Genomic DNA, 12,394 nt, shown 5'->3' with positions numbered 1-12,394 from the left:
TTGTTCAAGTCTTCTCTAGCCTTTTCCATTCACAGCACACTTGTTCTGTTAGTTCCTGGCAGGGATGTGTAAAAATCTGGTAGCACCCATGCATCCGGTAGGAGTCCCCAAGCTTGGTTTCCTGTGGAGATGGAGGTTGGATGCCCAGCAGCTGCCTCCCCTCTGGCTTCAGACCCGCAGAATGGCTGAAGCAAAGGTGAGAAGGAGATGCTGGATCTGCTCCTGTGGAGAGGCCAGAGGGGAGGCAGCTGCTGAGCATCCCATAGGCTGGTGTGCACCCCACAAGTAGGTGGGGTCCTGTTTCTCTGATCTCTGCCAGGCAGACTCCCAGCACCCCCTGGTGACCTCTTGCTTCATGTCAGATACTTAGCCCTGGAATGCACTGAGGTCTCAGACAAGGAGACCTTGTCCGCTGCTGCCCTGGACAGTTCTCCTCTGTCTCTATGGATTGGCTGGTCTCTTTGTCTCCCTCCCTGTCACTCTCCTGCTGCAGGTACTATGGGGAAACAGGCTCCTGCCAGCATTCTCCCCTTCAGTGCCTGAGAACACAAAATGCCAAGGACTTCTGTTGTCATCTTGGAACTGATTCCAGGCTCTCCCTGCTTCACTCTTCTATGAACTAGCCTTCCCTTGAAATTCCGGCTGGGCCCTGGCTCCATCATAGTGGGAAGAAACCAAGGACCAGGTGAGATTCAGTCACTGTGAGAGTCTGAGATTTGGTTGTCCTGGTCAGGGGCTAGGCTGTGGAGGGTGAGGGCTCAGTCAAAACCATAGTTAGGGTGCTTGCAAAGTCATTTTTAGGAGGACTGTAAATATGCCAGGTGTTGAGATGATGTGAAAGTGTCATAGTGTGACATAAAGGAGAATAGTCACCCTATCTTGGACCCACTCTATCTTCTCATTCTCCACTAACCAGAGTGCTGGCCCTGACCCTAAACTTGGTCTTCCTCCCTGGTCCAGCTGCACCTGACACCTAGAATACAGCACAGGGCTGGGGAAGGTTGTGTGGGGGAGGGGAGCCTGGCCTTCTCAGAATAGCTAATCCTGGAGAAGGATGCCCCATCTTCAGCCCATGCTCTTTCCATAGGTGGGAGATGGGTGTACCCTTAGGGACACCCTTCCGCCAGAGGAAGGCATGTTCCAGAACATAGGGGTTCAGTGTGGCTGGAGCATGGAGGGCCTGGGTGAGGAGGAGGGTGTCACATCAGGAAGGGCCTACAGGCTGGCCTCAAAACTTAGGCTGACAGAAACCAACAGGGGTGTTTGAGGAAGGTAGTGACCCCATCAGAGAGTAGAATGCTTACTCTGACTGCCAAGGGGAGAAAGCCAGGAGGGGAAGTCTGGCCAGTGGTAGGAGGCCAGGGAGGGGGTGGTGCAGCAGGCCAGCAGTGGATGGCAGCAGCCCAAGGTGGGAGCAAATGACAGGAAGAGGTGGCATCAAGAGATACTAAGGGCAAGACTTGGGGGTGGGGGTGGTGGTGGAAATCAGTGAATGAGAAGGCACAGCAGGAAGTGGTTTCTAGCTCTTGGTTTGAAATCAGTCTGGAGAAAAGAACAGGTGATAGAGAGAGGGTTGAAAAGCATTCTTGACATGCAAAACAGGCAGGAGTAAGTCTCTTGTGCACATAGCACTTGCTCCACAGCGCAGTGTGGGACCCGGTGGCAGGTTCCTCCCCTACAGGGCTGTCAGATAGAAAGGAAGATGGGCAGAGAGGCCCCTGTTGGAGACCTCCAGGATGGGCTATCAGAAAGGAAAGACCTTGGGCTTTATTTATAAGACCAGATAAAACCTCACTAAGCTCCAAGAAGGCAACTAACTCTACCCCCTTTTCACTCCCACCATGAACCCAGGATAGCTCTTCACTTTTGGGGGTGCCTGTGGTCCTGGGAGACCTATCCAGAACCACACAAGGTGCCACTTCCTTTTTCTTGAAGATGAGGCAACATGAAGGCTACATAAGGAGCACATTGTTACTTGGCTGCTTGTGACTCCTTCTCTCATTTCTGGAGTGGACCTGGAAGACCTAAGTGAGGTGCAGGGAGCAGAAAGAGTAGTGCATCCAGTTATCTCTGGGGAAGAGAAGAGTTAGCCTGGCTAAGGGTGGTGGCAAAAGGAAGACACTTCACTTGGGGAACTCTTGTAAGAGCCTTTCACAGGTTTGCAGGTTGTCACCAGGTGCTCTGGACCTCAGAGGGAGGACACCCCCCAGGGGGGAGGCCACAGACACTGGAGGTCTTCAGCATGTGCCCCCCACCACCATTCGCAGGACTGTGCAATTGTATGGCCTGTACTACAGGAGGGATGGTCCATGTCCTGACACCCCAATTCCACACTCACCAGGCAACCTTCTGATGCAGTTTCCTGGGCTATTAGATACTGAAGATGGGGTTCTCAATCCAAAAAGGGCTTCTCTTTTCCTACCCCCAGTAAATCTGTGCATCAACATTCTGGCAAATATATATATTCACCTTGTGTAATGTTGGCAAATGTCAACTTGCCCCTCAAGGGCTGAGCAACTCAGCAACTTGCCCCTCAAAGGCTGAGCAACTCAGCACACTGAGAGTATATGGTTTTCACTTCGGCTGGTGGTGACTCAACCACTCTTCACCTTGGAGAAGTCCTGGCAACAAGTAACCAAGGCTCCAGCATAACATCCGGAATTGTTCTTCCCTATGGCTGCCAGGTAGATCTAACACTAATTCGCCACACCTTTGGTAAGTCATTGGCGTCAGTTTCCCCATCTGCCATTCTTGATCCTTTGCAATTATGACAGTGCTTTTCTCCCACCATGGAGAGGGGGAAAGGGAAGGCTGACAGGGAACCCACCTGGGACAGACGGGTGATGGGGATGGAGGTTATGAGATCAAATTACCATACAGGTTCACTCAGGGAGCATGGGACGGATCTGTGATGTCTAATTCTCGCTATATCTGGCAATATTTTCTAAAAAGCAAAGCACCTAGGTTATGTTGAAAGAACGCTGGGAGTAAGAACAGAAAATTAAAGAAATCTTTCAAAACACTAATAGTATAAGAATCTTCTACGCCCCCAGTTTGCCATGAAGGTTTGTATTTCTTACTCCTCTGAGCTCCACAAGGCTGTGAGGTGGCCTCATTCCTCCGTGTTACAGCCCAAAACACTGAAGCCAGAGGTAGTTAGAGTGGGTTCAGGACAGAGCCTGGCACTGACGAAGACAGGGAGGAGCAGGTGTGCCCAATGGTGGAGCCTCTAGCCTACCCAGAGATGATACTCCACACATGGTTAATAACTCCTAGAGATAAGAGATTAAAAGACATGGCCTTTCTGGGTTAAATACGTTAATATATGTTAAAATATAAATATGAAGATAATTTATACCTTACTCTAAATGATAATGATATGAGAACTTCTTACATAAAAAGAAAAAGAATTATAGAAAGAACCAGAAAACAAAATCCAACACTTTGCTGTTTATAAGCTATACAGCAAAGCACATACACAAATTTTAAAAATAAAATGCTGAGCTAAATAAACTCATGCAAATGCAAAGTGAAAAAAGCCAGGGTCTTCAATTATGATATCTGAAAAAGAGAAATTTCAGCTAGAAGCCTTAAGAAAGGCAAGGAGGGTACTAAAAGGCACAATTTTTCAATATATTACTGTTCAATATATATGTTCCAAATATCATGGTACTTACTTAGTGATACCCTGCCTACTTCTCAAAAAGGATTGGAGAGAACTGTACATCTAATATTACAAGGACATACATAAAATAGAAACAAAGTGAAACAGAAATAGGTAGGGTAAGAAACACATCAGACCATGATTTGACCAGGCCAATGAGTGTTCTTAACTATTTTGGGGTCACAGAGCCTTTCCAAAATGTCGTGAATGCTACAGATACCCCACCCCACGCCCAGCCCCAAGCAATTCATTCATGGACATAACCACACAGCTTTGTTTGATCCCTCTACACAACCTCCAAAATAGATCTGCATGCTCATGGACTCCTAGGCAATCTGCAGACCCCAGGTTAAGAACTTGTAAAGTAAGCAACAGAGAAGGTGTGAATTTGAATACAGTAATTTAAAAACTGAGTTCACAAATAGAAGTGATAGAGTAAAAATACATTTCTTGAGAGTACACAAATGCTTTATAAAAATGGATCATATGTTCAGGCCCAGAGAAGTTCTATGGACACTTAGAAATGTTGACACCACAGTACAGTAAGATGACAGCAATGACCTATGCATTCATTACATGGAAATATAAAAAATAACACTTGGGCCAAAAGGAGATTCCTAATAACAAAAAATAGCACATGTCAAAGTGACAGAGGACAGAAAAAGCTCTGAGAAAAAAGTCGTAGACCAAAGTAACTACTTTTACTAGAAACATTAAAAATACAATTAACTGTATCTAAATAATTAATCTTAGAAATGTGAAGTATTAAGTCAAAAAAAGAGAGAGAGAGAGAGAGATGGAATACATACAGTTGGACAAAACAATTCAATTAGTAAACAAAACCAAGAGTTGGAGCTTTACAAGACTCAACGTCTGTCATAAGAAGAAAAAAAGTAAGACAACCAAACAAAAATGACAAGTAATTCAAGGGCGATTAAAATATTGCCAGGATGTTCTATTACACTGTTCAAGAACCTAAATAAAATGAAGGATTTGAAAACACGTAAAACAGTGAAGAAATGTGAAAAGAAAGGACTAGGTTCTGCTCACGCTTTGAAAAGTACCTGGTCTTACCATAGTTCTGTGAGGACCCGTCAACTATTCAGAAAGGGGGTCTCATTCCCCACGTTCCATAAATTGTTGAAAGGAGGGAGGAGAGGGTGGGGGGAGGAGGAGGACAAAGTGCATATTCCAAAATGCAAGAACCGCATAAAAACAGTGGAGAGAAGCTGGGAGTGGAGAGAGCGTCTGGGCGGGTGGCCAGGAACTCCCTGTGGTTTGTTCAGAAGGGGCAAACCAGGTTGGCTGAAATGGGGGCTTATGTGCAGAAAAGCCCCTGCAGGTTGGTTTTAAGGAGAATGGTGACATGTGCAAAGAGATGCTTTAAGAAAATCGATTTGGCTGGGGTGTGCAGAGGCACACGGAAAGAGACAGCAAAGGTAGGACCCAGATGACTGCCCAATAAGGAGAGGCCGAGGCCGAGCCCAGGTAAGGCCAAATAGGGGATGGCCGAGGAGGTAGATCTAGGGGAGGGGTCTGCTGTCCCACCCACGCTGAACAGGCGTCTTGATTCTCTCTGCACTCATGGTAAATGACTGAAGACCCTCAGCACAGGCCACCTGCAGGAGACAGCCAGGGGCCACCCAGTCAGGCCAGTCTAGCTAGTGGTACAGCAGGTTCTAGGGGACCTGACCAACTGGCGGTGCTGTTTCACACACTCCTTCAAGGAGAAGAGCTGGACAGGAGCAACTGCTGTTCTCCAGGCTGGGACTCCCACTGTGATCCCCTAGCTGGAGACCAGTCCTCTGAAAATTCCTAGCCTGCCAAGTCCCACTTACTAACAACTATGACTTGCTCATTTTTATTCATCAAAACTATACATAACTGCCAAGCCAACCCCTTGATTAGCTGAAATAGCCAGCATTACCATGATGGGGTTATGGGATTCCAGCCATCAACTTTTGGAAAACTTCAAAATAGCTCACACTGCCTCTGAGGAGCCTGGGGGAAAGTAGCACCAAAGAGATCCCAGTGGCCAAATGAAGGCCTGAGCACCTGGGACACTTACCAACTAGCCAGACACAGCACTGCCTGAGCCCATTCCTGGGGGATGGGAGGCATGGGGACTGAGACAGAACTGCCACCTTCAAGCTCTGCTCATGGCAAGCAGGCCTGACATTTGGGTGATGCTAGGGTTGCACGGATGCCCAGCAGAGGGCTCACACCCTGGCCGGAATGCCCTAATCACCTGGGGAGCTTTAAAAACACACCCCTGTCTGAGCCCCTCCTCTGGGGATGCCGACTGAGCTGGTCTTGGCAGGACACAGGCGATGGTACTTCTGGAACAATTCCCAGGGAGAGGACAGCCCGAAGCATGGGACACAGGCCACACAGACCATGCTGCTGCTAGGGGGAGGTTCAGGATGGCATCTGGGAAGGGTCCCTGTCTGGGACAAGGCCCAGGGTGCAGGCTGGAGGGAGTGAAGGAAAGCCTAAGCTCTGGTTTAATGGGAGGGCCTGCTGTGAGCCCGGCCACCTGGAAAACAGACAGGGTTGCCTTTCAGATCTCTGAGTGGGACAAGGGTCACACTGGGTCTCCACCCACCTTCAACTGCCAGTCGCCAAAGCACTTTCATGGGTGGTTTCATGGCGAACAGGAGCCTTGGACCCTCAGAGGTACGTGGCCAGGTCCCACCATCCGCATCTCACAGATAGGGAAACCGAGCCTTGGAGCCTCCTCAAGGCCACTGGAATAGGAGGCGCAGAACTGGGACCTCTGACTGAATCGCCCTGCTTCCTATGTCCCCCAGCACTGGAAGCCAGACCAGACACGGGCCCTGCTGACAACCAAGGCATACCATGGTCTTGGGGGCCCTGGGTCTTATAGAGGGGTTATCACTGGAGGGCACTAATTCCTTGTGCCAGGCTGAGTCCAAGGCAGTGTCAAACATCCTCTGGCCCATGAAATGAAACCTCAACCCTCTTGTGAAAGAGCCACCTGCCAAAGACCAACCTCACTCTAATCCAGAACAGAGATTAAAACACCACACCAGGGACTTGCCACCCTCTCCCTCAACCCCAGAACGAATGCTTCCAGACCCTCCTTTTCTTCTGTAGCCTGTTTCGGTTGTCCCCACCAATGCCCAAGCCAGGTGAAAGATTCCATTTTGCTGCTAATGTATCTACTTTTGGATTCATCTTCCTTCAGCTGATTTGGACTATGAGCAGAGTTCTGTCTTCTAAAAGTGCCAAACTGCAACCTGATGTTAAAAGAGTTCACCTGACATTCTTGTGTGTTTAACTCAACTTTCTCCCTCTGGCGTTCATTCTTCTGAATTTTGGCAAAGGTGAAGAGACGGCAAAATTCAGTCTCCTGGGCTTGGGAGTCAAACATGAACAATCGAAGGCCAGCTCTCTTTTTTGGGCAGGCCTCCATTTTAGCAGCTTTCCTGTTAGTTTACCCTCCCTTCCACTCCGTAAACCTGCTGAGTGTGGGGCACCCAGCTGGCCAAGAGGGGGCCTTGCTGCTAGTGTGGATGGCCAGGAGCACCTAGGTTGACACATTTCTTTTTGGCCCTGGGATCAGAGGGGTGGGTGGGATCTCAGAGACAAAGCTATGGGGTGTGGGCTCCATCTGGGAAAGGGTTTCGAGCTTTGGTGTGAGCTCTTCTTTCTAGAGCTTCTCCCCAGCATGGATTTTCTGGTGCCGAATAAGGTGTGAGCTTCCCCTGAAGGACTTGCCGCATTTGTTACACTCATAGGGCTTCTCTCTGGTGTGGGTTTTATAGTGCTCGATCAGGGCTGACCTGTGCCGGAAGGCCTTGCCGCACTCGTTGCACGTGTAGGGTTTCTTCCCTGTGTGGATTCTCTGGTGCTGAATCAGTGCCGAGCTGTGGCAGAAGGCCTTCCCACACTGGCCGCACTCATAGGGCTTCTCCCCAGTGTGGATGCGCTGGTGCTCGATGAGGGATGAGCTCTGGCTGAAGGCCTTACCACACTTATGGCATTTGTAGGGTTTCTCGCCAGTGTGCGTCTTCCGATGCTCAATGAGGTTGGAGCTCTGGCTGAAGGCTTTCCCGCACTCTTCACATTTGTAAGGTTTCTTCCCCGTGTGAATCCGCTGGTGCCGAATCAGGTGGGACCTGTGACAGAAGGCTTTCCCACAGAGCTCACACTCGTGAGGCTTCTTCAGGGTGTGGATTTTGCGGTGCTGGCTCAGGCCGGAACTCTGGTTGAAGGATTTCCCGCATTCCTTACACTGATAAGGTTTCTCACCCGTGTGAATGCGCTCGTGTTTTCGGAGACTTGAGCTCCGGCTGAAATCTTTCCCACATTCCCTACACTCGTATGGTCTCTTCCCAGTGTGGGTTTTCTGGTGTTGCGTGAGGGCTGAACTCTGGCGAAAGGCTTTTCCGCATTCCCGGCATTCATAGGGCTTCTCCCCCGTGTGGATTATCTGATGTCTGAGAAGGTGCGAGCTCTGGCTGAAGGCCTTCCCGCACTCACAACACTCGTAGGGCTTCTCCCCAGTGTGAATCACCAGGTGCCGGAGAAGGTGGGAGCTCTGGCTGAAGGCCTTCCCACATTCCCGACACGCGTAGGGTTTTGCTGGCGGCGCAGTTCTGTGAGGTTCGTTAGGTCCTGTGTGCACCTTGCTCACCTGTTCACAGTCACGTCTACTGGGTTCTTCTCCACTGTGGATTATCTGACACATACTAAGGTCTGATTTCTGGAGGAAGGTTTGGCCGAAAAGGTCATCGTCCTGGGGTCTGTGTACCAGGGGGGTACTCTGATGCTGAACAGGGCTTGAGCACAGACTAAAATTGCCCTCATAATCGTCATGTTCCTCGTCCTGCTCCCCAAGAGGGATCTCCTTATAAATAACAGCCATTTGCTCTAAGCCTCTTTCCTGAAGAAAAGGGTCCCCCAGGTCCTCCTCTGGGAAAAGTTCTTGCTGCATCTCTAATCCGTCCTCAAACACAAAGGTCTCACCAAGCTTGGCTGCTGGGGGAACCTCCATTGTGAATCTAGTATCACCCCCAATGACTGTATTTCTTAAAAGATGGTCTTCTTAAGGACACGCTTACTGTTCTCGTCACCTGGGAAGAAACCAAGGGACACTGTCAAGTCTGCAAATCTGAAAAGAAACCAAGGGACATTGTCAAGTCTGCAAATCAAGTACCTAGTAAGTGCCTCCTTCCTGTGTCATATTCTATCGTGGACATAACAAAATAAGCAGAAGATACAATTTTGCCCTTGAGATGATCCCCACTGAATTAGCAAACAGTTTGATTTATCAGAAACAACTACAGGGGTGCCTGAGTGGCTCAGTTGTTGAGCGTCCAACTTCGGCTCAGATCATGATCTCACAGTTTGTGAGTTAGAGCCCCGCATCAGGCTTGCTGCTGTCAGTATAGAGCCCACTTTGGATCCTCTGTCCCTGTCTCTCTCTCTCTCTGCCCCTCCCCCACTCACAATCTCTCTCTCTCTCTCTCTCAAAAAAAAAATACAAAATTAAAAAAAAACTACAAAAAAGACAGAATCAAGTGCCACATTGTAGTGTCTAGAATCGAAAGGCTGAGGCTGTTCTGAAAGGCGGACTAGAATAGGAAGTACAGCCATTGTGGAAAAGGGGCAAGATTCTAGCTACTGGAGGATGTTGGGGGTAGGGGGTTCTGAGGAAAGGCACAGACTTCCCTCCTACACTAGGTTGGCTGCACCCCCTCCAGCTAGGAGCCTAAGCCACAACACTGGGAGTCAGCCTAGACTTCTCCCTCTCTCACCCCATATGTCTAGTCTGTCCATTTCCTGAAGCTTTATTAAGAAGTCTCTGCCTGTCTGTCAGGTCACAGCTCAGGCCTCAGTGCAACTCCCCAGGAGTATTTCATTACTGACCACCTACCTCCAGCTTCTACTCCCTCTCTCTGGTAGTTCTCTACACTGACACCAGTGTCAAATCCCCAAACACAGGCCTGATCGTCTGTCTCGGGATCTTATAGCAGCTCAAATCCTTCACAAAGCCCTTCACACCTGGCCCTTCCAGCACCATCTGTAGCCTCTCCTTCCACATACTCCTAGTTGCTGTTTTCTCCTCCTCCTCTTCTTTTTTTTTTTAAATGTTTATTTATCTTTGAGAGACACAGAGAGAGAAACAGAGCGTGAGCGGGGAGGAACAGAGAGAGAGGGAGACACAGAATCTGAAACAGGCTCCAGGCTCTGAGCTGTCAGCACAGAGCCTGATGCGGGGCTCGAACTCATGAGCCGCGAGAACATGACCTGAGCCGGTCAGACACTCAACTGACTGAGCCACCCAGGCTCCTGCTGCTTCCTCCTCCTAACTGATCCTGCTCCCTTCTCACACTGCCACTGGCTCATCTTCCCAGACTCAGTCCAAATGTCTTTACTCACCCTACAACTCTCACAATCTCAGCACATCCCCTGAGTGGTGCATGGAGCTCAGTGCACATGTCTCTCACAACACCCATGGCCGTGGATGGCAAACATCTGCCATCAGGACTCTCGCCACCACTGCCTGAGAGCTCCCTGAGGGCAAGGTACTGTGCTCTTTCATTTTGGAATCGCCAGCGCCCCCAGCACAACAGGACAAGCTCCACACACATTTGTTGAATAAATACATGACTGAATGGAGGAAAAGCCATCTGTTTTTGTGCTAGAACTGATGGTCACACTTTTTGGGGGGAAGGGAGCAAAGAATTCTTTATTTAAATAAATTGTATGGGAGATACCAATAAAGAAAGAAAAACAATGATTCCGATCAACAGGGGTTGTTTCCATAGCGACTGCCCATTCGGCACCCCCCATCCCACTATGGTGGCCTCTGAGGGAGCCCCTCAGGATCCCCTTCCGAAATTGCTGTGCAAGCTGAAGGGAAACTCCCCAGGTACCAGGATAATGATAACAGCTCATGTTTACTGAGCATCTACTATGTGCTAGGCACCACTAGATCTTCTACAGGCACATTTGCATTTAACCCTCACCAACTCTATACCCAGGTATTATTAACGGTACACTCAAGCGTGGAGAATGAGCTGCTCAAAAGACATGCCATGCTAAATTAATCAGCATAGTCACGATGGAACTCATTTCTATTTGGAAACTTTTGTTTTGTTTTGTTTTAAATGAATTTCCAGGGGGTAAAAAAGCCCGGTGTAAAAAGAAGCATAGAACTGAAGGATTCTCAAAAATTCTTTGACCATTTAACTCCCCTCCCCCTCCTCTTCAGGAACCATAATCTCCAGTCCTTCAGGCTCTCTAAATCCACCTCATCAGGTCAAACAACCCAACAATTTCACCCAGGTTCTCCTCTTTTAGTCCACCCTTCCCTGTCTAGCTTAGACTCTATCGTGGATCTAACAACTATGGACTCTGACCAGCATCACGTTCCTCACCTCTTTGCCCTGCTGTAACCAGCTGCCAACTACCAACCTCCTCCATCAATTCCTCCTAAGATGTTAAATGTTGCCAAAGAAAATCATACGACTGTGTACTGCACTGAGACAGATTTCAAGTTTCCAGTTTCAGCAGGGTCTTCAGCTGTCGCATCCAATGACCTCCTTATGGCCAATCCCTCTCTTCTCAGACTTCACTTTCCCACCCCTTTTGGCAATGCTCACCAATAGCTCCCTTCTCAAAACCCTTCATTTCAGAAGTTGCAAATTGGCAGCCTGGGGATCCTGCCACAGACGCGTTTTGCTTGGCTCGCAAAGAGTTGAACTTTTCCTTTTTGTTTGACTTAGCTGCCAATACTGAAAACTCAGTAAGTTTCAGGCTTTCTCTTGAAAACGTGGGAGATGTGATAATACAGGTCCACCCCTTCATTAAACCCACCTTGCCTACTACCTGAACACCTCAAGGTTTTGAACCACCCACCCCACTCCCACCCCCTGCTTTATTCCCTTCGTTTCTGAAAGTTTTCCCCCTAGTTTTAATGCTTTCTGGTTATTTTTTTCTTGGGTATCTGTGATTGCAACTCTTCCTCCACCCACCTGTTAAATCCTGGTGTTTCTAAAGTTCCCTCCTTAGGGGTTTTCCATTCCCATTACGGACCACCTATACGCTGACGTTCCCACTGTTTAGAAAGTTGGCAATCCTTTAACTGTTCTCAACAATGTTTTAATTATTTTTGGGCCGAAGATCCAAAGGTCTGGGACCCCATCTTCCCACCTCTCTCAGGGTCTTCTTCGGCTCCTCTTTCATCTGTCACCCTATGCTTCAGGGAGCCCCCAGGGCCTGGGCACTGGGGATACCCTCGGACCGGTCAGGGTTTCCTGGTTGGAGGCCCTCGAGCGGCCGCGGACACGCACACGCCACGCAAGCGGCGACGCTGGAGCCCCTACATGCTTCCAGCCGATGGGGGACGCCCACACCCGGGGCCACCGGAGGGGCAGGTGGTCACACTGGCTGATGCGGAGCCACTCACCTGGGTCGGGGCGGGGCCGCTCACCTGGGCCGGGGCGGGGCCGCGGGCGGGCGGGGCGGGGCCGTACCTGAGCTGCTCCAACCCGCGGCCGACCCGGCCTCACTCCGTGGCGGCTGCTGACGCGGAGCCTGCGGCGGCCCGAGCGCCCGGAGCCCCGCCCCCGCCCGCGGGCACTTCCGGGACCGCTCTAGGCCGCGCGGAGGTCCTCGCGTCTCGGTGGTCCCGCCGCGCCTGTAGTCCTCCGCTTAGCCGCTCTGGCTCGGGGCACAAGGTCTGGAAATGGTCCGGGT

The 12,394-nt window shown here is 49.8% G+C and overlaps 1 protein-coding gene across 3 annotated transcripts; it reads right to left on the bottom strand.

Annotated features, from left to right (window-relative positions):
- Positions 1-3,418: 3,418 nt before the first annotated feature.
- Positions 3,419-12,254, bottom strand: ZNF70 (zinc finger protein 70). Of its 3 annotated transcripts, none has more exons than XM_027049618.2 (2): positions 12,105-12,254; positions 3,419-8,763 (listed from the first exon to the last, which is right to left on the bottom strand). In XM_027049618.2, the coding sequence occupies exon 2, from the start codon at positions 8,682-8,684 to the stop codon at positions 7,338-7,340; it is 1,347 nt and encodes a 448-aa protein (XP_026905419.1). In that variant the 5' UTR covers positions 8,685-8,763; positions 12,105-12,254; the 3' UTR covers positions 3,419-7,337. The 3 variants fall into 3 exon arrangements, with proteins under 3 accessions (XP_026905419.1, XP_014942222.2, XP_053062538.1); XM_015086736.3 differs by lacking the exon at positions 12,105-12,254 and adding an exon at positions 11,849-12,098; XM_053206563.1 differs by lacking the exon at positions 12,105-12,254 and adding an exon at positions 9,567-10,660.
- Between the last annotated feature and the right edge of the window lie 140 nt (positions 12,255-12,394).

Source organism: Acinonyx jubatus, chromosome D3, assembly GCF_027475565.1.
Source record: "Acinonyx jubatus isolate Ajub_Pintada_27869175 chromosome D3, VMU_Ajub_asm_v1.0, whole genome shotgun sequence".
In the NCBI taxonomy this organism is placed as follows: domain Eukaryota; kingdom Metazoa; phylum Chordata; class Mammalia; order Carnivora; family Felidae; genus Acinonyx; species Acinonyx jubatus.
Note: the sequence above shows the minus strand (reverse complement) of the source record. Positions and strands in the feature narration are given on the sequence as shown.